This window comes from Epinephelus moara, chromosome 17 (genome assembly GCF_006386435.1).
Source record: "Epinephelus moara isolate mb chromosome 17, YSFRI_EMoa_1.0, whole genome shotgun sequence".
NCBI classification, from domain to species: Eukaryota; Metazoa; Chordata; class Actinopteri; order Perciformes; family Serranidae; genus Epinephelus; species Epinephelus moara.
The window spans coordinates 2,899,884-2,922,693 of NC_065522.1; the positions used below are offsets into that span (position 1 = coordinate 2,899,884).

The following is a 22,810-nucleotide window of genomic DNA, read 5'->3' on the forward strand; positions in this document are numbered from 1 at the left end:
CAAATAAATTACTGCAGATAATTTGACACTGTAATTAGATATACTGTATGTTGTCCTTTGGTTAAAATTTCTTTACCCTAAATAATAATTAAAGATATTTAAACTTCATTGTGTTGATGATTTATTGATGTATGACTAAAATCCAATGCAGGTTTCTGCAGTACCTTGGTTTGCACATTGACTTGGGCTCCCTTGCTGATAAGCAGGGCAGCCATGTCTGCGTGGCCCTCCTGGGAGGCCAGATGGAGCGGAGTGACGCCCTGTTTAGTCAGGATGTTGGTCTCAGCTCCATACTGCAGCAGCACTGTGGCGATTTCCATCTGGTTCTTCTTAGCGGCAATGTGGAGAGGAGTGTAGCCATTCTGAATCAGGAGAGAAACTGCTGTCACTGCTGACTGGTAACTCTGACTGCTTGTTGTTGACTTGTTGGCAGATGAATACCTCATACACCTACGTATATGTTTCTTGGGAATTAACATGAACAGGTTGATTTCACTCTAAGTTATCCATTAGCAGATGTGTGGACTCGAGTCAGACTCAAGTCACAAATTTGATGACTTCAGACTCGACTTAACAAAATCAAAAAAAAGACCTGACTTAGACTTTAACACCAGTGACTTGTGGCTTCACTTGGACTGGAGCCTATGACTTGAAAATACTTGATAGCTTCTCCCAAGCCCAAAGATTAAAAAGTATATTATTTCAAAATGAATTTCCGGTCATTTCCTGAATCTACTAACATAAGGGCTATTCGTTCCCAGCAAGCTGACCCTTAATTTTCCATATCCACTCTGTTTGTGCCAAAATTCATTTGAAGTGAATTTTTAAAAATACTTTCACAGCAAAAGTTGATGATTTATATTATTTAGATTAATTAATCACAGAGCAGGTTACTAATTAGAATTTTCCTAATTTAAAGTAGGATGTCACACATGGTACATACAATAATAGGTATGGAATAGGCCATCTGTTCTAGAAGATGTAAGTGTTTAGCAATATTGACAAAATGCTTAGTAGTGGGACAGTTTTTCTGGGGGCAGTATTTTGCAATTGCCTTTTTACTTGCTGGGGAAGGACCTTTCAACAGTGAAGGAGTCAGAATTGCCCATTGGGACATTTTTCAGGACTTTTTCTAAACAACTGGTTTTCAGAGGAGGCCAAAATTAAAATATAGTTGGTTTGAGGTGTCTATGATAAAAAAAAGCCAATTATTGACAAAAATCTGATTTTAAATAAGACTATTTTACATGCACCTTAAAGGGACATTGTGTAACATTTTCAGTTGTTAATTGGCAAAAATTGATGTCTGCATTCATAAATATGTCCTCATTGGTGTCACATTACTTCCACCAATAATCTGACTTATTCTCGTAAAAGGAGAATTTCAGATTTGTTTGTACATTGTGCGGGTAAGTCGTCTGGCGGGGTTCCATAACGTTTCGCCATCTTGAGAATACGTCCGCCAGCAGGGGGCATACAGCCCCGCCTTCGGCGTTTTGGTTGAGAGCCAGGCCAGTGCTGCCTGACTGAAAAGCCGAAGGAGAGGAGCAAGAGGCGCTTCGCCACTACCCCAGCACTACTGCAGCTTAACAAAGTCCCACTCTTTGAGTATAATACAGGATCATGCATATGCAGCATCACAGGAAACGAAATCCTCGTCGCCAAGAAAGCGCAGAAGGGAATCAAAAAGGCAACATGACCGGCGAATTCAAAAAACAAGGTTTTACATCAGGGTAGCCTTTCCCAGGTGGAAAGAGCTGCTGAAGGAGAAAGGTAATGCAATCACACTAACAGCTGTTAGCCTCTGTTGGCGGCCAGCACCGCTGTCAGCGGCGCAGTGATGCGAGGAGAGGGATGAGGTGTGTGAGGTTGAGCGTGATGCGAGGAGAGGGATGAGGTGTGTGAGGTTGAGCCACTTGTCAGTTGTCAAAAGACAAGACGGGATTGGTTTGTTTCGATTTACACCCGCCTCAGCAGTCCCACGTTGTAAACACAGCCAGCATGGTGAGGAGGGGGTTTGTCAACTCGCGTCACGTGTGTCTGTGTAGGAGCCTGAATGAATACTCCATGAAGTATCGGATGACATGGTTACATCAATGTTATCATAGCTTTTTGGTACACAGCGGCTACCATTGTTGCAATACGCATTTGAAACAGTGAGGCGCTAGAGTGCGCTATCCGTTTGAAAGCAATATATGATTTCAACGTTAGATGGGAGCTGTGGCTTTATGACAGTTCCTGACTTCAGCTAGCTATTGTCCCATCTACTGTCAAGTGGCACAACTCACTAAGCTTTAATGTTCTATCATGAGGTAAAACACCAATGCAACATAAGAGACCTTTCTTAGTAGATTTCATCTTTTCCACTGCTACCATTGGAAAGATTTCTGACAATTCCAACTGTATGTTTATGATGGCTGTGTGATCAGATGTGACTCAGTTACGATGACTGAGAAAAAGGGATGCCAATTTAAGGCTAATTTTAGAACCACATCTAAAAAAACAAACAAACAAAAAAACATGTTGTACCTTCTGACTTAACTGTCCACTACTTGTAATGTCTTGACTTGACAATTAATCTTCCACTCCATCTTCCCATTATCTCTACACAAATTTGCCTCCTGGCTTTCATTTGCCTTGTCAGCCTGTCTGGAGGCAGCTTTCTGAGTTGACTGGAAAAATGTGTTCATTACATTATTATTGGGGTTTAAAGCCCTTTTCAGTCCCTCTTTTCTTCTTTTCTGGCATCTCGATTTCAGTGCAGGTCCTGGCATAGCAGGGAATTCGCTATGTTGGCTATTCATTCTTTTTCCCACAACAGCTGCATACCAAAAAAGGCTTACACCAAATTAAGGAGAGTTCTTTTCATTAGCAGACAGGCTTCATTTTAAAGAAACACTATGTTTATTTTTGTTGTTTAAAGCAGCCGGGCCCCAGAAAGCTTCCCCCGTTTGCCCACTTATGTTCAGCCCTGGCACAGTTGGCTGAGGACTCTCACCTTGGCCATGGTGTGAGAGGACGCTCCTTTGTCCAAAAGCAGGAGCGCCACCTTCTGGTTATCGTAATGTGCTGCAACATGGAGCGGGGTGAGGCCATTCTGTAAGGTATGGACGGTGAGTGCACATGGATTAAACAGCAGTTAGTGCAGCAACAAGCCATTAACACCACACACACTAACACACACAGTTAAGAGAAAGTGTTGAAAAGCACAAGTCTGCAGGTTGAGATGAATAAGAGTTATGTTAGACAACAAAAGCTGGAAGCTTCACTGACTGGCTCCTTATTATGTTGCAAAGAACTACATATTCAATGAAAAAAAAAAGAATTTTATGTAAAAGGCATCTGTTATCTGTTTAATGTTTTCTGAAATAAATCATAGTTAATCCAAATGAAGCAATGGCTTTATTCAAACTAGGCTTACCAGGGCTACTGTGGTCACCTTAACCTCAATAAAGAAAAATAGCAACACACGTTTTAGATTTTAAAACTTTTTACAGATAACATAAAGGATTCGGACTTCACCATATCATTCAAAGGGTGGACATGATAGATCATACTGTACACTAAAAACTATAAAGATATAGTCAGAATGTTTTTATCTTGGATGCATACCTTCCCAGCAAAATCAGGTGGGGCACGACGCTGCAGCAGAAGTTTGGCTACATCTAGGCTTCCATACTTGGAGGCCACATGCAGGGGAGTAAAACCTTTCTGTGGAGAGAAACAGCCACAAAGGAGAGACAAAAAATGTGTTTAAAGACAGTAATGTCAAGATATCTAGACACACCTTAACTTAGGTCAACTTCAGTCCTGTAGTACTATTTATCAATCTAGATGGTTTTGGATTGAGTTTTAGAGTCTTGTAGATATCTCCAATATAATGAAACTAGATAGCACCTTGCTTGTGGTGCTTAAACCACCACTCAACAGCAATATCTGTTTCCAGAAATCAGGAGCCGGTTACTCAAGATAATCCAAAGACCTTGTTGTTAGCAGTTTCATGTAGGAACTATTTTCTTTCTTTGAGTTGTTCAAATGTATTTTTTGGCACTTTGAGCACCACAAGCCGAGTGCCATCTAGTTCCATGATATTGGAAAGAAGGCAGACATCTGTGTGGCTGATATCTCCAACACTAAGCAACTCATGCCAAAACTATTTAGACTGATAAATAGCATTACAGGTAAGAGGAAAAATATGTACTTTTGATTTTCGGGTGGACTGTCCCTTTAAGGGTTCCTGGGACAAAATCTTGTCAGATAAGATCATCTGAGGCCTAATGGACTGTTGTGATATATAACAATAAAGAACTCTCAGCTGGCTGACATGCTGATGCAACTGTAGGTAACCATAAACCAAAATAATTTAACTTTCATAATAAAACCAGCAGAGGGGGCACTTAAACCACTTCTAAATAAAGAAAGAGACTGCAGCTGACAGAAACCACATGACCAGATTGTTTATGACCCAGCCCTTCCATGGTTGGAGCAATCCTTTGTTTGACAAACCTCAGATTAAACATGATGCAATGCACGATTAGATAAAAGAAGAAAAAATAACCCTGAAAGGGTATGGATGGAGGAGAGGGGAGAGGGTCTCATTAAAGTGAGATGTGGAGAGCAATAGTCGAAGCAATTTAAGGAAAATGACTATCATGAACATGCTCGCATGGATGGGGTGTTACCCTCGCATGACTACAACTTTTCTTAATTTGGTTTCTATAGCAACAGCTACACCCTTCATCCCCAGAGAGAAACCAGGAGAGAGACATCAGGGGTGGGAGAGAGAAGAGCCGCTCAACCCTGACTAACACACTCCACCAGGAAGTGCTTTGTCTCCCCCTTAATAGTGTATGAATACATTAAAGGACTAATCTGTCCTGTCCTGGATGTAAAGTAAAGATGTTGCCTGTGCAGCTCCACAGTGATGATGATAAATCACTTGACTGTGTTCAGAAGAAGGCTTTTCAGTCTCATCAATCATTCACCATAAGTGGGTCAGACAGACAGAGACCTGTACATACAGTAACACTGTATCCTCTTTGTCTGAGGGCACCATGGGATCAGCACTTGTAGCACCTACAGCTTATTCCTTCATCTGTACATCCTGTACTACAAATAGCTGTTACTGCACATTTGTTCCATGCTGGTAAGATATTAAGATGTATCCTGAGGTGGATATGAGCATTAGCTGCATTAATTTCAGCAGATTTTGTTGTAGAAATTGTTTGTATTTATAAAGCACATAACCAATTCTTACCCCTACTCTTATCTGTTACAGTACATACTGTAATGTCTATCCATTAGTGCTGTGGTAACCAGATTTTCCACAGCAATAAATGCCATTTCAGCTTGGGTGGTATTAAAACACCACACCAAGAAGCAGACCAGAAAGAAACTGACCAAAATGCATGTTTAAAGAGGATTAGCAGTTATTGACATCTGATGCTAGCAGTTCCCTATTAGATAAACATTACCAACTAAAGGGTCACTGCATTTGGAATGGTGCTCATATTCTTCTTGAAACCATAATTTGTTCCTGTGGTTAAAGAAAGATTATATGTAACATTTGAGAGGAGAACACATTATTTTCACTCATTCTCACAAATGAAAGGTTGGATTCATGGGCAATAAACATAGCCCCGCTCAGCATACATACTTAAGACAGGGAGGAGCAGCTTGCATGGCTCTGTTCAAAGTGAGGAAATATTCCCAGCATGCAGTTCCCCCTCAAACCAAAGACTGTTGTTAATACATTTTTTTTTGTGCGCTTATTAAACAAAATACAACATCAGTCAGGGAGCTTTAAAGGTGTTGCTAGCATCAAATAATGGATGTAGTAACCGTGACGTCACCCATTGGTTAATGGAATCCCAATTTGAACAGACCCTCTGGAACGCTGCTCAGCCTTGCAGCCAAGTTTTCCTAGTGGCCAACTGGTAACTTGTGGGTGGGGTCAGCAGGAAAAACACTACTGCACATATTCAGTGGGCAGCATACCGGGAAAGTAAACCCAGAGGCTAGAAACTTTTTTTGGTGTATGCACAAGGCAAAAAACTTTATTGAAATGAATAGGCGCCATCTTTGGATCTGTTATCTAGCTATTATTATAACTTTATGGATTTGAAGCCTCAAGTTAAGTACTCTGGCCATCGCCAGACTGGTTAACTGTAATAATGCTAATGCTAATACTTTTTAGGCAACCAAAACATTACAATTAACTTTCATGAACTGAAAGTACACTGACATAGCAACCGCTACAGCTATGCCTATACTGAATCTGGGGTTACACCAGTCAGAGTCCTGCACCAGGTCAGGTACCCAACAGGTAACCCGCAAAAAGCTGTGTTACAGATAAAAATAAGTATATAAATTCATGGGTACAGGCATGGGTAAAAATGAACTGCATGTGGGTGGGCAGAACAAAAATCTATTTTTATTTTTTAGAATAAGACAGATGAAAAGGATGTGCAGTATATATGTAATATTTTGATACCTAAATCACTATTATCAAGCTGACTTAGACATAATGATGGGAAACAGGTCAGTTCTGTTACTGAGCTTTACAGGTATTGGCAGGTGCAGGTTTTCAAAAATGGACCTATGCAGGACTCTGATGCCAGTGTTAAGCTAAGTTATCTAACACTGTCATCGTCGTAATGACTTGTCAACATGTGGGAACAACCTGTCACTCAAAGCAGCCACACCCTAAATTATGCATAACTTTAAGCCTTAATAACATTTGGGGCGGCTGTGGCTCAGCGGTAGAGCGGGTTGTCCACCTATTGGAAGATCAGCAGTTCAATCCCCGGCTCCTCCAGTCAGCATGTTGAAGTATCCTTGATTAAGTTAGTGAACCCCAAATTGCTCCCAATGATGCTTCCATTGGTATGTGAGTGTGTTAAAAACTGAGTGGCAGGTGGCACCCTGTATGGTAGCCTCGTCCACCAGTGTATGGATGTGTGTGTGAATGGGTGACAGTGACTTGGAGTGCATTCTCGGAACCCATCGGCTGTATTCGGCGTCTGACTTCCAGCAGATGGCGATACAGCCTCTGTGGGCAGACCCCCAATTTTTTGGCATTCCGGTTTGATTTGGGCGGAGGAGGCAAATTTCCGTTTCCAACTTCCGTTTATATATAAGTAAATATGCTGAACCATTGCGATGGATTCAGAGTTTGCAGTGACGCCAATTATGTTCCGCCTCGTTAGTTCACCGCACGGACCGTTTAACCTGGCAACAACTGCAGCCGGCTCAAACTTGGACTCGGACTAGGCTACATTCACTGAATGTAGAGTCTGTATATAGAGACTACTTGTAGTGTAAAAAGAGCTTTGAGTGGCTGGATGACTAGAAAGGCGCTATACAAATGCAGGTCCATTACCATTACCATTAAATGGGTGAGTTACATAAAAAAATTCACCACTGTACAGGTATCATGGAGGGGGAAATGAACTATAGAGACCTAAACTATTTTTTTGTACCGGGCTGTAAAGATGTTTATTTCTGCTACACAGTTAGGCATTTTGACATGCCTCAAGTGGCCAATTAGTGGAACTGCAGTTTTTGACACTTCTACTAGCTGTTTTTCATCTCTATGTTAAACTAGGCTAACCATGTCCTTACTCCTTAAGACTGATATGGATTTTCCTATTTAGTGTATTCCCCTCATGGCTGGGAGTCAGGACCGCCTTTGATCCTTTTGACCATGTCTCCTCAACCCACCTTGGTGGCCAGTGAGTGTGAAGCTCCGGCCTCCAGCAGGACAGAGGCTGTCTCCACCTGACCCTCCCTGGCTGAGATGTGGAGGGGGGTGTAGCCGTTGGTTGTGGCAGCATCAGGATGGGCCATGTGTTGCAGTAGCAGTTGCACAATCTCTGTTTTTCCCAGACGGGATGCAATGTGGAGGGGAGTCTGGTCCTCCTGAAGACAACACAGTAGATTAAGAATGAAAACACATACTCTGCATGGTGGAAAAACAATTAAGTACAAAGTGTTCTCTTGTGTGCCATCATACATAACAGCAGTCTCACCCTTGCCCTGGCATCCACCATGGCGCCATTCCTCAACAGACATCTGACCACCTCCACCTGACCTGCCCTGGCTGCCATGTGTAACGCTGTCTCTCCACGCTGTGCACACAACACATGGCAACACATGGGTCAGCGCAGTCAATACACAAAATATTCTACTGAAATGTGCACATATTTCAGTTGAAATAGTTAGCTGAGTACTCACTGTGCTATTTTCAGACACTTTTCTCATTTAAAAATAAATACATTGCAAATGACTTTCCCTGTCTGTGTGATTGGCCTGCTTCCCATCACTCACAATATTGCTGACATCGGGCGAGGCTCCGTTCTGCAGCAGCAGCAGGACAATGTTCAGGTGACCCATGAAGGCTGCTACGTGGATGGGAGTCAAACCAGACTGAACACAGAAACAGAAGCAAAAGAGAAACAACAGGATACCATGTCAGTCATGTTGGATGTGTATTTGTTACTCAAAGAGAGCTCATCAAATTTGTGCTAATATGCCAAACAGTAGTATTAGAGCAGGTATAGGCTGGAATTTCTCAATTGTGGGATCAATTAGGGTGTATCTTATTACATGATACTGGTACATTCTCTGTCTGCTCTAATGTAACCTTCTGTGCTGTTTAGTTATTATGAAAACAGCAAAGATGAATGAATAAATGAATGAATGAATGAAGAATATCTTTGATCAGATTAGACAATTAATAATTAGCCAAACCATAATCTTTTCATCTATTTCCCATTAATCACATTAATCTTATAATTGTGCCAACTATCATGCTATTAATAAAACAGCTCCATATATTCTGTTATTTAAAACAGGCTGTACAACAGTTGATTGATTTCTCCTTCACTTTTACTGTGACATCAGCCTCACCTAAACGTAACTGCACAAGAGCACAAGCACTGGGTTTTCAACTGCAGTACCATTGTCAAGTAATAGGGGTGGGGGTAAAAAATTGATACAGCATAGTATCCCGATATTTTGCATGGCGATATTGTTTCAATAAAGGGATACCAAATATCAATCTTTGATAATATACATGATTAATTTTTGCAAATACACATTTTATCACAACTTTTGGTACTAGAATAATAAAATCAATTGCTTTTTCGGCCCACTAGATGGTGCTGATGTTTTTTTCCACAATGAGGTCAGCAGCATTTGACAGGAAGTTCATCAAAACAAAGATGGAGGCACCGGAGACAGATCCCAGACATGTGCCGTCGGCGATTTAATCAAACATCTGGACTTATTTTGGATTTTTTAACACAGATGGAAAGGAGGACTCGGATATGATACGTGATTTGCAAGCAGTGTCTGAAAATATGAGAATAAAATACTTTGGGAATACTACGAACATGAGGGCTCACCTCACACTCCACCATCCAGAGATGGCATTAGCTGAAGGCCAAGCTATCGCTAAACCTACTGTGGCGAAAAAAACAACCAACAGTGGACGCATTTAGCATGACAAAATTACCATCTTCATCTGAGAGAGCTAAGAAAATAACACAGTCCATCATCTACTTAATATGCAAAGATCTGCGTCCATACAGCGTTGTTGAAAACCAAGGCTTTTGTTATGCTAAAAACACAGGAACCCAGGAATGTGACTTTTTTCACTGACACAGCTGTGTCTGCTTTGCATCACATTTTGCTACAATAACAATTTTTGAAGTCAGATGAACAGACTGAAAACTTTATCTTTTGAGGTAAAACTGATATTGACAAAGTTTTCCTTTGGAGAAATACTTTGCAGCTGTAAGAAAAGGTAATATATCCCAATCTATCATAATTTAAAGACCTGTTTCACAAAAACAGGCAATTAAAAGCATTTCAGGAGTTAAGAGCGGAATTTAACATCCCTAATTCGGATTTCTTAAAATATATGCAAATTCAGAGTATTATACGTTCACTTATTAAAGAAAAAAAGCTGAACTTTGAACTGACTGAATTGGAAGAGAAATTAACTACCTCATCCACAATTAAAGGCCAAATTAGTAAATTATATGATACGTTAATTAACGGTGGCCAAGCAGTTTTCCCCGCCCTATAAAAGAGCTGGGAGACAGATTTGGCGATGAGATTAAATGAAAACGCTTGGCAAAACATCTGTGATAGAATATTCTTTCCATTTACAAGTAATAAGATTAAAGAAACTAATTTTAAATTTATTCATAAATTCTATCTTACTCCTATAAAAATGCATAAAAATTTCCAAAGAAAACTCACCAAATTGCCCAAGATGCAAAACTCAAGAAGGAACATTCTTGCATATGTTCTGGCAATGTGACAAACTGAAGGATTTTTGGAACATGATTCATTCATTTACAAAATCAGTTTTAAAACAAGAATTTGAGTTATCCCCATGTGTTTATTTATTAAACAACATAACTAACAGTCATTTAGAATCAAAGAAATGTAGACTGTTGATCATCATCACATATTTTGCTAAGAAATACTTCTCTTATGGAAAATGAACTGTCACCAACATTTAGTCGGGGCTACTTATTCCATGACCTTTGGTATCCACTATATACTCAATTAGAAAAACATGATTCATAAGTACATCTAATTTGTCACTGTGCATGTATTGGTATTCATTATCATTATTATTATTATTATTATTTTTTTTTCTTTCGTGTGTGTGTGTGTGTGTGTGTGTGCTGTCATTTGTCTGTTTTTGAGTTATGCTTTGTTTTTGTTTTGTTTTTTTCTGTGTGTGTGCATATGGGAGGATGAGAGACTGGGGTAGGCATGGGCCATATTTGTACACATAAAAATGTTCAGGAGATCGAATGAAACCAATGTACATCTGCTAATGAAATATTTACGAGATCGAATGAAAATTAAAAATAATTTAAACCCAATATATAGTAACGCACTCAGCATATCGCAATAAAATCATACCGTGACCTACGTATCATGATAATATCGTATTGTGGCTCCTCTCAGCTATGGGAGTTAAAAGACATAACACATTTGTCTGCTTACAAGTCAAAGCTTGAACTCATTAACAGTGAAACTGACCTTACAGCTACAGTTGGTAACTTTTATGAAACTAACTCTTTGTCATATTTGTTGAGAATCTCACTATATTTAAACAGTATTACATAAGAGAGATATTCTGTAAAAAAAATCATGTTCCTCCTCTTCCTCCTTTTGCCTGTGATGGCATTTGCTAGAATGTACTGTGGGTAATGGAGACTGCAAGGTAAAGCCAGATACATGTTACCAACTAGACCTGGACCCATCTGGTAGCCCCAACAGGTTCAAAGAAACATGTGTGCTGATCTCAGTTTCACTCAGGTGCGTGCCGTACCTCTGTAATGGCCTGGATAGAGGCTCCATATTTGACCAGCAACTCCATCACTTTCACTCGGTTCTTCTTACAGGCTATGTGCAGCGGAGTGAAGCCGTTCTGTTGGAGAAACATGGCACACACACTTACAGTGAACAATGAAACCACACGATATTAGTCATCAGAGACATCTCAGTCTTTAAACAGTACATATGGCTTGACTAAATTGTCCTTGTGACTTGTATCTTATGACTGGTTTCCACAGGACGATTGTTTAAGTTGGTGTCATACCAGTGCCCTGGCATTGGGGTTGGCCCTCTTGTCCAGCAGCAGTTTGGTGACTCTGTAGTGACCGCAGTGAGCTGCCACATGCAACGCTGTCAAGTAGTCCAATGTGACATCATCAACAGGAGCCTTGTGCTGCAGAAGGTGTTTGACACATTCAACATGGTCACCTTGTGCCGCCATGTGAAGAGGAGACAGCCCGTTCTAAAATGTGAGAGAAAGGTAATTTAGTTTGATGGAGATAAGTGGTAGGAGGGGTTTTTGATAAATGACTGTGTGGCTATGTACTATAGATATAAAACTGCTTCTTGCGTCATTGTTGTGGGTGAACACGAAACCATGATGACTAACAAAGCCCTCTGATAAAAGAAAAAACTGTTAAAAAGTGCTAGTTAGCGACTAACAGGTGAAAAGCAGCTAAAAGGAAATATGTTTCTCAGGAGTTGGTGGAGACGAAAACAGAGCTTAAATGAGAGGGAATACTGGCCAACATTTTAGAGATATTACCCTTTTAAGACCTCTTCCTACCTGGATGTGATGAGAATGAGTGAGCAAGCAAACATCAGGTTGTTTCTGTGTTTCCCAATGAAGATGTCCTAATCTGCTTCATGCGTTAGCAAACAGGCAAAGTGACATGTCGCTTGTTTGAAAAAAGCTCGCCCTGGCTCCATTTTTAATTTTAATTTTATATACTTTATTAATCCCCAAGGGGAAATTCAATTTTTTTCACTCTGTTTGTCAATTACACACAGGTCCGAACACACACATGCACAAACAGGACCTATACATGCACTAAGTGGAGAGATGTCAGAGTGGGCTGCCCATGACAGGTGCTCAGAGCGGTTGGGGGGTTCGGTGCCTTGCTCAGGAGCACCTCGGCAGTGCCCAGGAGGTGAACTGGCACCTCTCCAGCTACCAGTCCACGCTCCATATTTTGGTCCGGACGGGGACTTGAACAGGCGACCCTCCGGTTCCCAACCCAGGTCCCTATGGACTGAGCTACTGCCGCCCCGCTTCGCACACCTCCAACCTATTTTCAGAGCAACAGCAAGCTGTTGCTTAGGCTCACCAAGGGCTCTGTAGGCTCCCTGGAAGTTGTTTGTAGTGTATCTGGACAATTTTTCATGCTCCATTCACCAGATTTTGCCCGCTCGCTATGTTGGGAAAAGGTGTCAGGCTATCATATGTCAAATGTATCTGTAATGTTACAATCAGATTGACAGATTTAAAGTTTTTCTGTTTGTTAGTTTTTCTGTTAAAATGGAGCACTTTATACTTATGCTGTTATGCTGTCTTACCCAAAATCAGATGAGAACATTGATGAAATATAGCCTAACTAACTCGTAGGACATAGACCAGAAGCAAGTGAACTAAGAGCAACAGAGCTATGCTAACCACTAAGTGCAAAGAGTGCAAAAAGTACAGACCTCCCAAGGACTACAAAGTTGTCTATTTTACATGTTGTGTCCTGCTAGCTTACTTGATACTAATCAGTACATCCAGGAGTCACTCAGAATTTGTTCACATCCAACAGGACCCTTACTACTGTACAGTACATGAACAGGATACTACTGTGGGTCAAGCTGGAATTACCGCCGTACGGTTGTATGCCTCAGTGAACCAGTCAAGTTGCATTTACATTTTAAATACATGTCTGTAAAAACATAGATGCTTCATACTCATCAGTTCAGTATCTGGCCAAATGTCTTCCCTTCTGGTCCTGAGTTATGACAATGAGTAATGGCCAGAAAAGTGTTTTTGTAGAACATTATGATGTCATGTAGAAGTTGATCTTTGACCTTTTGGATATAAAATGTCATCACTTCATAATTATATCCTGTTAGACATTTGTGTGTAGTTTTGTTATATTTTTTTCTGAATCATTTAAAAATCAAGCATGGATTCTTGAGCCATGGCCAAAAACATGTTTTGTGAGGTCACAGTGATGTTGACCTTTGACCACCAAACTCTAATTAGTTCATTCTTGCGCTCAAGTGGAAGTTTGTGCCAAATATGAGGAAACTCCCTCAGCGCCTTCTTGAGATATTGCGTTCATGAGAATGAGACGGATGCATGATATCAGTGGCCTTGCTGTTTGACCTTCAAAACTGAATCGGTTTATCGTTAAGTCCAAGTGAATGGTTGTGTAAGATCTAAAGAAATTCCCTCAACTGTATTTATCGATAAAGCCAGAAGAAACTGATCAATTAACTAATCTTCAAAAATGCCTTAAAGACATAAAAACCTGGATGAGCACCAATTCCCTTATGTTAAATTCAGACAAAACTGAAGTTATTGTTCTTGGCCCTAAACAACTCAGAGACTCTTTATCTGATGACATAGTTTCTCTGGATGGCATTGCTCTGGCCTCTAGCACTACCGTAAGAAACCTCTGAGTAATATTTGACCAAGATCTGTCTTTTAATTCCCATTTAAACAAACCTCATGGACTGCAGTTTTTTTTTTTTCATCTGCGTGATATTGCGAAAATTAGGCCAATCCTGACCCAAAAAGATGCAGAAAAATCGGTCCACGCTTTTGTTACCTTAAGGCTGGATTACTGTAACTCCCTATTATCAGGTAGCTCGAATAAGTCTTTAAAAACTCTCCAGCTAATTCAGAACGCAGCAGCACGTGTACTAACAGGAACTAAGAAACAAGATCATATTTCTCCTGTTTTAGCTTCTCTGCACTGGCTCCCTGTAAAATTCAGAATTGAATTTAAAATCCTACTATTAACTTACAAAGCTTTAAATGGTCAGGTTCCGTCATATCTTAGAGAGCTCATAGTGCCATATTATCCCACCAGAACTCTGCGCTCGGAGAACGCAGGGTTATTCGTGGTCCCTAAAGTCTCCAAAAGTAGATCAGGAGCCAGAGCCTTCAGCTATCAGGCTCCTCTCCTGTGGAATCATCTTCCTGTTGCAGTCTGGGAGGCAAACACCGTCTCCACATTTAAGACTAGACTTAAGACTTTCCTCTTTGATAAAGCTTATAGTTAGGGCTGGCTCAGGCTTGGCTTGTACCAGCCCCTAGTTAGGCTGACTTAGGCCTAGTCTGCCGGGGGACCTCCTATAATACACTGAGCACCTTCTCTCCTTCTCTCTCTCTCTCTCTCTCTCTCTCTCCTTTGCTAACACTTATGTCCTGTTACTGCATCTCGCTAACTCAGCTGTACTGCATGTCACTAACTCGGCTTCTTCTCCAGAGCCTTTGTGCTCCACTGTCTCGCAGGTTAACTTCGCAGCGGTGCCTGGATAGTGTGACATGTGTGGTTGTGCTGCTGCCATGGTCCTGCCTGATGCCTCCTGCTGCTGTTATCATTAGTCATACTTCTACTGTTATTATACACATATGACTATTGTCACACATGTATATTATCAGATATTAAGATATACTTTCAACATATTGTACCACAATAGCCGTAATTATTATTATAATATTGTTACTTTAACTAATGTTGTTGTAAGCCACTGTCATTACCGTCTGTCCTGCATCTCTCTCTGTCTCTGTCTCTGTCTCTCTTTCTGTCTTATTGTGTCATATGGATTACTGTTTATCATGTTCATCTGTCCTGTACGACATCTATTGCACGTCTGTCTGTCCTGGAAGAGGGATCCCTCCTCAGTTGCTCTTCCTGAGGTTTCTACCATTTTTTCCCCTGTTAAAGGGTTTTTTTGGGGAGTTTTTCCTTATCCGCTGTGAGGGTCCAAAGGACAGAGGGATGTCGTATGCTGTAAAACCCTGTGAGGCAAATTGTGATTTGTGATATTGGGCTTTATAAATAAAACTGACTGATTGATTGATTGATTGATTGATTGATTGATTGAAGGTGTTCTTGGGATATCGCATTCATGAGAATGCAATGGACAGGGTCACAGTGACCTTGACCCTTGACAACCAAATTCTAATCATTCTTGAGTCCAATTTGACGTTTGTGCCAAATTTGAGGAAACTCCCCCTAGGCTTTTTTGAGATACTGCGTTTCAGAAAATGATGACAGACGCAAGGTCACAGTGACTCTTGACCTTCAAATCTTTTTTCTTTTCTTTTATTTTTTGTGGACTTTTGCCTTTAATGGACAGGACAGTGTGTGAAATGGGGAGACAGAGAGAGAGAGCGGGGACTGACACGCAGCAAAGGGTCGCAGGCCGGACTCGATCCCGCGACCGCTGCAGCGAGGCAATGCCTCTGTACATGGGGTGCCGGCACTATCCACTACGCTACCGATGCCCCGACCTTCAAATCTAATCCGTTTATTTTTAAGTCCAAGTAGATGTTTGTCTCAAATCTAAAGACTCCTTCAATGTGTTCTTGGGATATTGCATTCACGAGAATGAGACAGACAGGGACACAGTGACCTTGACACTTGAACACCAAATTCTGATCAGTTCATGCTTTATGAAACGTAGCCGTTTGTTCCAAATTTAAAAAAAAATTCCCTCAAGGTGCTCTTGAGATTTTGCGTTCATGAGAATGAGACAAATGCAAGGTCACATTGACCTTGGCCTTATCCACCATCAGCTCATTGTTGAGTCAAAGTGGACATTAGTACCAAATTTGACAAATTTCCCCCATGGTGCTCTTGAGATATTGTCATTACAAATGGGATGGACAACTCGAAAAAATGATGCCTCCAACCACAGCTATCGTCAGGCATAAAAAGAGCTCCAAAGTAAACTGCTTTTAATAGCAGTGTCGTATATGTACACCTTATTTGTACATCAGTTAAATAAACAAGAATCTATTCACTGAATATGTACAGTGGATATAAAATTGCCATCAATCTTCTCTTTTGACCAGAGTAAAATTACAAACAACTTTATTTCCCAAAATGTCAAACTTAAAATAGTTCTTGACTGAACCACTAATACAGTAGGTACAATCAACTGACTGCTGACCTAAGCCCGAACATACTCGGGTATACTATAAGCGGAGCGGACTCCGCGAGGAATGTCCGCAGTTATTCGGGCTTCCATAGTCGAGCGCACTTCCGCGTTGTAGTTTCCTGTAAAAATGTCCGTGAAAAATCCCCGCGATGTGAAAAATACTTGCCGAGCAGTCACTGGTGTGCGGAGCGGAGTCCGCGCGGTTGTAAAATCTGAGCTTTGCGCACACAGGGCTTGCGGACGTCCGCTTTGAGTCCGCGCGGACCTCCGCGGAGTCTGTTCCGCGTACGTTCCGCCCGAGTATGTTCGGGCCTTTACTCAACACCTACTACTTATCTCAATGAACCACCTTCCAAGATTCACATAACCGTATTAGATGGAGAAGCACATAAAAATGCATTTTCCTTTGCTGATTTTCTGAAAATTGGTTAAAATTTGCCCTACATTTGGGTGGAAACCAAACTATAGACTACTTTATACCTGTAACAAGCCGATGGGACAGAGTTTGAGAAAGTCATTGAGTAACAACATAGCATGCTTCTGTCCCTTTTTCTGTGAAAGGTGAATGGACATGTGACCCACCTTGGTCCTGGCCAGCAAGGGTGCTCCTCTCTCTAGCAGCAACTCCACAGCTGTATCATGTCCACTCCGGGCTGCACAGTGCAGAGGAGTTAGACCATCCTACAGAACACACACACAGAAACACATTCATAGTCACTGAACACATACTGACATTGACGTGTCTGGAGGCTAAAGACGAATAGTGATTTCACTGTACTGATATCATTGCTTACATGCAGAAGTGCTTTTTAACTGAGCTAATCTGGTCAGTTGGGGTCAGTGGCTTAACCAGAAAAAACCCTCAACACAGCCTGGTTACTCCCAATACACAGGTGTAGCCAGCAACTAACACTGGCTGAATGTTGTTTGTATTGGTTGGAGTCAAATACAGCTAATAACATGAGTGTCCTGCTAGCTGGCACACATAAACCAACATGAAGCAGAGGTCAGGATGTCCAGTGTTACACTCAACTTAATCCACTGACCCACTGAGCATTTAGCATTCACAGCTGCTGTCCGTAATGGAGATACTAATAATAAGCTGGTCATTTTCTGCCCCTGCAGATATGATAGCAGAAACATTTTACTTGGCAGTGTTTCATCAGTAGTGTGCTGCGGACTTGAGACAAGTTCTCTTTTTTATTAGACACCATAGTTGGGCTTGTCATGATACTCACCCTTGTTTTAGCATCAATCTGAGAGCCACGGTCCAGTAACAGGCCAACCATGTTAGTGTTGCCACGCTTAGATGCCACATGTAGAGGCGTAATCCCATTCTGTGGAGGTGAGAAAAAGGATATTTAATGAAATGTACTTTGTCTTAGTTAGACACATTAAAAATACTCAGATTTCTGATTATTCATGAAGAGGTTACTGAAATTGAATCCACACTTGTATTGTACTGTCATAGTAATTGATTTGACAGTGTTAATCATATATACAAACAACACTTAAAAGTGACATCTCAAAATTAGTATTAAAACTAGAATTTCAGCTTTGCCTTTGTATGCCTCTGCAAACCACTCTAGTTGCTCTTACAATTTACATCCATGTCTGTGAAAACATGGATGCTTCACACACATCTTTCCCTCAGCAGCACAGAAGATCTATACAATTAGCACAATTTCAAGGTGGAGACCCAAGATTTGTGTCACGAATTCAGTATCTGACCAAATGTCTCCCCTTCTGTTCCTGATTTATGACATTGAATAATGGCCAGAAAAGAGCATTATGATGTCACAGTGAAGTTGACCTTTGATCTTTTGGATATAAAATGTCATCACTTTATCCTATTAGACATTTGTGTGAAATTGTGTCTAAATTAGTGTAAGCATTCTTGAGTTATGGCCAAAACCTTGTTTTATGAGGTCCCAGTGACCTTGACCCTTCACCACCAAATTCTAGTCAGTTTATTCATTTGTATTGTAAAGTGGACATTTGTACCAAATTTGAGAAAAATCCCTCAAGGCCCTCTTAAGATACTGCATTCACGAGAATGAGATGGATGCAAAGTCACATTGACCTTGACCTTTGACTACTACATATTAAGTAGTTCATTGTTGAGTCCAAGTCAGCGTTTGTCTTGAGATGTCACTTTCACAAGTATGTGACAAACAAAGTCACAGTGACCTTGACTTTTGACCACCAAAATCGAATCAGTTTATCCTTGAGTCCAAGAAAACTTTTGAAGAAATTCCCTTAAGATGTTCTTAAGATATTGTGTTACCAAGAATGGGATGAACAGATGGATGGACAGCTATACAGATGGATGGTCGGCAACCTGAAAACATAATGCCACTGGCCAAAGTGTGGACGCATAGTAAAAAAGCATAGTAATATACTTGAATCAGTTAGCAAAATTGAATTTCCAATTCTAATTTGTAATATTAAAAGCAAAGTATGAGTATTCCTTCAAACAATTCACAAACTAATCAGCTTATTCTCGTTAATATATTTTATTGTTCTAATCACATATATTTGCATTTAAATGTTATTTTGTGCTTTTCAGGTCTATGTTGAGGGCTCTTTAGCTGGTATACACTGAAAGGAGGTTTGCTTGTTTCCTTGGCATGCTGTTTGACACAATAAATATTATTGTTGAGCTAGAAATAAAACAGTTAAGTCTGAAACTGTGTCAAACTCCTGCCTCGCCTCCAGCAAACTGAACAGTGCACATTTTTATCTTTCATTTCTGCCCTTTCAGATATATATTTTTTTTATTCCTTTAATATCATCCAAAAAACAAGGCATATGTTTTATTTTTAGCCATTTGAGCAGCGTGGATAAAAACTTTTTTTTTCACACCTTGCACTCTCCTAAGCCTCATGAGATTGCTAGTGTGGCTAACAGTGAGGTTACAGAGTTTTGAAATCCTATGCAGTTAAAAGGTTTGGGAGAATGCACTCATCCTGTCTGTATGAAGCATAACATACTCTGTATGCCTCGTTGTTAGTAACATTATGCTGAGTGATTGCAATGTTACTTACAATATTGGCTTCCCACCTATGTTAGCATTTTAGTAGCTAATTTTAGTTGCTAATCAGTTTTTAGTGTCCTCCAGTGAGCTCCAATAAACCGTTTCAAACTTAACAATATGCAGATTCTAAATGGGTCCTTTTGTATTTTCTGTTGAAATGTTTTGCAGTGTATGTGAAAGGCAGCACTGACAGGAAGTAAACATGGACGTAAGCTGTTGCCTCATAATGCAGTTCTGGTGAAATGGTCTGTATGTTGTATATAACTGGCAGCATTTCTGTATTTGCTTGTATTTTTCTGTTTTCAATGTGTCTCAGTATGTAACACTTACAATACTCAGCATATCACAATGTTTAAAAATGCAGTTATATTGTAATGTGACTTATGTATTGTGATTCAAGGATAGTGATAATATTGTATCCTGACTTAAGTATTGTGATAATATCATATTGTAACTCAAGTATTATTATAGTATCACATCATATCATATCACAACATGATAATATTGCAAAAATATCGTATTGTAACTCAAGTATTGTGAGAATACTGTATCTTGGCTTAAGTACTGTGATAATATGGTTATATCATATCCTGACTGAGGTATTGTGATAATATCGTATTGTAACTCAAGTTCTGTTATCGTATCCTGACTTAAGTATTGTTTTAATATTGTAACATGACTCAAGTGTCATGATAACATCGTAGCATGACTCATGTATCATGATAATATCGTATCCTGACTTAAGAATCGTGTAAATATTGTATTGTGACTCAGGTATTGTGATAATATCACATCATGACTTAAGTATCGTAATAATGTTGTTTCAGGACTTTAGTATCATGATAATATCATATCTTGACTTAAGTATCGTGATAACATTGTATCGTGAATTAAGTACTATGCTAATATTGTATTGTGGGGCCTCTGGTGATTCCCACCCCTGGAGGTTAATAGCCAATAGCCCTGAGACTCAGCAGCCACCAATATTGTTGTTTCAGTGGAGTTAAAGTGTCTTTCAGTGCACTCATTACACCAAAATAACAGAGCTGAATCCTACCCTTGCTGTGAAGTCGACTGCTGCCCCTCGGTTCAGTAAGAGTGTTGCCACATTTACGTTGCCGTAGTGGGCAGCAATATGTAGGGGGGTGAATCCACTCTGAAAGACACACAGGAAAGAGACACACACATAGAAGGACAGAGGTCAGACATTAGCTTGTGCTTCATATACTTTAACCTTGTGTCTCCTGATTTTTAGACTTCCCAGCATGCAGCAGTCGCATGAAGCATCACAGGTGAACAAAAACTAAACTGAAAGCAAAGAAAATGGGAAAGTCACAGGGAAAAGTAAAAACCAATTCCTCTGGAAAATATTCAAGTCAGAATATGTAGCACCCATACACACTACCCAAAAAAACACACTCTGACATGTGACTTCCATGCAGATTATCAAGTACAGAAATGAAAGTAAAAGAAGACCTTTGTATGGAGACAGATTTGTCTTGATATTGTTTATGTGAGCAGTTGGACAATCCATGTGCATGTAAAATGTGTAATCTGTAATATAGATAAATAATATAAAACAACTTCCACAAATACAAAAAAGATTCGTAAACTCACAGAAAAAAACTTGCAAATATAAAACCGATGTGCAAATTCAGAAATACCAAAAATTAAACAAATAAATGCATAAAACATACACTAGTGTGCTTCAAATGCAAATCTGCAAGCATAGCATGGAGATTCACAAATAAAAACTGGATTCAAAAATATGTGTTTGAAAGTTGTAAATGTTGAAATGTGAAAGATATTCACAAATGTTTTCCATTTATTTCAATTAAATGTATTCACAGATGTGTTTTTATTTGTGGAAGCTGTTTGTGTATTTGCAACTGTGTTTTATATTTGCAAAATATTTTTGTGAGTTTACCAATCATTTTTGTATTTGTGGCAGGTGTTTTATGAACGCATGGATTGTTAATTTGTTAACACAAATAATTTTGAGACAAAAATATCTCATATTTTTCGTAGGCCTCAAAAAACAATTTCAAACAAGAAAGACAAAAAACGAAGCAGAACAAACAGATGTACAGTATACACATCATCAGGATTGACATGAAGATGGACAAACAATATTAACTACCCGAAGACACCAAATTAGAGTGAACTCACAAAGTGACACATAACAAGGAGGGTACATTTCTGATCAACACCAAAGTGCACTATGTTAACTGTACGTCATAGAAGTATCAGAGTTAGCAATGAGAAATATATGAGAAAAGTTAGAGATTGCAGAGCAGATTGGAGTAGTTGTGAGATTCTTGCCTTACCTTGCCATTCTGTAAGTGTGGTCCGATTTAATGTGAAAAAGTTGTTTACAAAAGTGTGAAGAATACAGTGACTAACGTGATGGTTTAAAAACTTTACACAGTCAAAAGCTTAGAATGGTGCAAATTAATGTAGCCTCGATGCAACATGCTAGTCAATGCCAAGTCTTTGGCCAAGCAGGTAATATTTTTAAAGCTTTGTAAGCTTCCCATGCCATCATTGATAAGCAGTGTTGTAGTAGTAAAGGAGTAAATGTTACACTGTATACTAGTAATTTGAGAATCTTCTATAAAAAAGCATGCATGTGAAGTACTTGGTCAGGAAGTTTCATGTATGTAAAACCAGAACTGCCAATATTGAAATAAAAAATAATTTAACCAATTTTAATTTTCTATTTGTGAGTGCAGTAAGATTGTCAGAAAAAAACCCAGAATTACTGCCTTGCGGCTGTATGCCTCCAGGAACCGTAAAGTCGCAGGTACAGTTAACATCCATGTATGTGAAAAAATGGATGCCTCAAACACATGTTCCCCGAAGATCTATATAATTAGGACAATTTCAAGGTGGGCCCCCAAGATTAGTGTCAGTAATTCAGTATCCGACCAAAAAAGGGTTTTTGTCGAACATTATGGTGTCACACTGAAGCTGACCTTTGCTGACCTTTGACCATATGGATATAAAATGTCATTACTTCATTATTTTATCTTATTAAACGTTTGTCTAGCAAAATTTCTTATGAAACATATGAAAATTTCGCACGAATTCTTAAACTATGGCCAAAAACATATTTTGTGAGGTCGCAGTGACATCATCCACAAAATTCTAATCAGTTCAATTCTGGTCCAAGTGGATGTTTGTGCCAAATATTAAGAAATTTCTTTAAGGCCTTCATGAGATATCATGTACACAAAATGAGATGGATGTAAGATCACAGTG

The 22,810-nt window shown here is 39.8% G+C and overlaps 1 protein-coding gene across 1 annotated transcript in view; it reads right to left on the reverse strand.

The window, feature by feature from the left end:
- The window catches only part of ank2b (ankyrin 2b, neuronal), a 157,526-nt gene that overhangs the window by 87,641 nt on the left and 47,075 nt on the right, over positions 1-22,810 (reverse strand). Inside the window, exons 8-18 of the mRNA XM_050066933.1 lie at positions 20,607-20,705; positions 17,751-17,849; positions 17,095-17,193; positions 11,630-11,827; positions 11,360-11,458; positions 8,329-8,427; positions 8,031-8,129; positions 7,723-7,920; positions 3,613-3,711; positions 2,999-3,097; positions 165-362 (exon numbers count right to left, since the gene is read on the reverse strand). Coding sequence (XP_049922890.1) covers positions 165-362; positions 2,999-3,097; positions 3,613-3,711; positions 7,723-7,920; positions 8,031-8,129; positions 8,329-8,427; positions 11,360-11,458; positions 11,630-11,827; positions 17,095-17,193; positions 17,751-17,849; positions 20,607-20,705 — 1,386 coding nt within the window. The remainder of the gene's footprint in view (positions 1-164; positions 363-2,998; positions 3,098-3,612; positions 3,712-7,722; positions 7,921-8,030; positions 8,130-8,328; positions 8,428-11,359; positions 11,459-11,629; positions 11,828-17,094; positions 17,194-17,750; positions 17,850-20,606; positions 20,706-22,810) is intronic.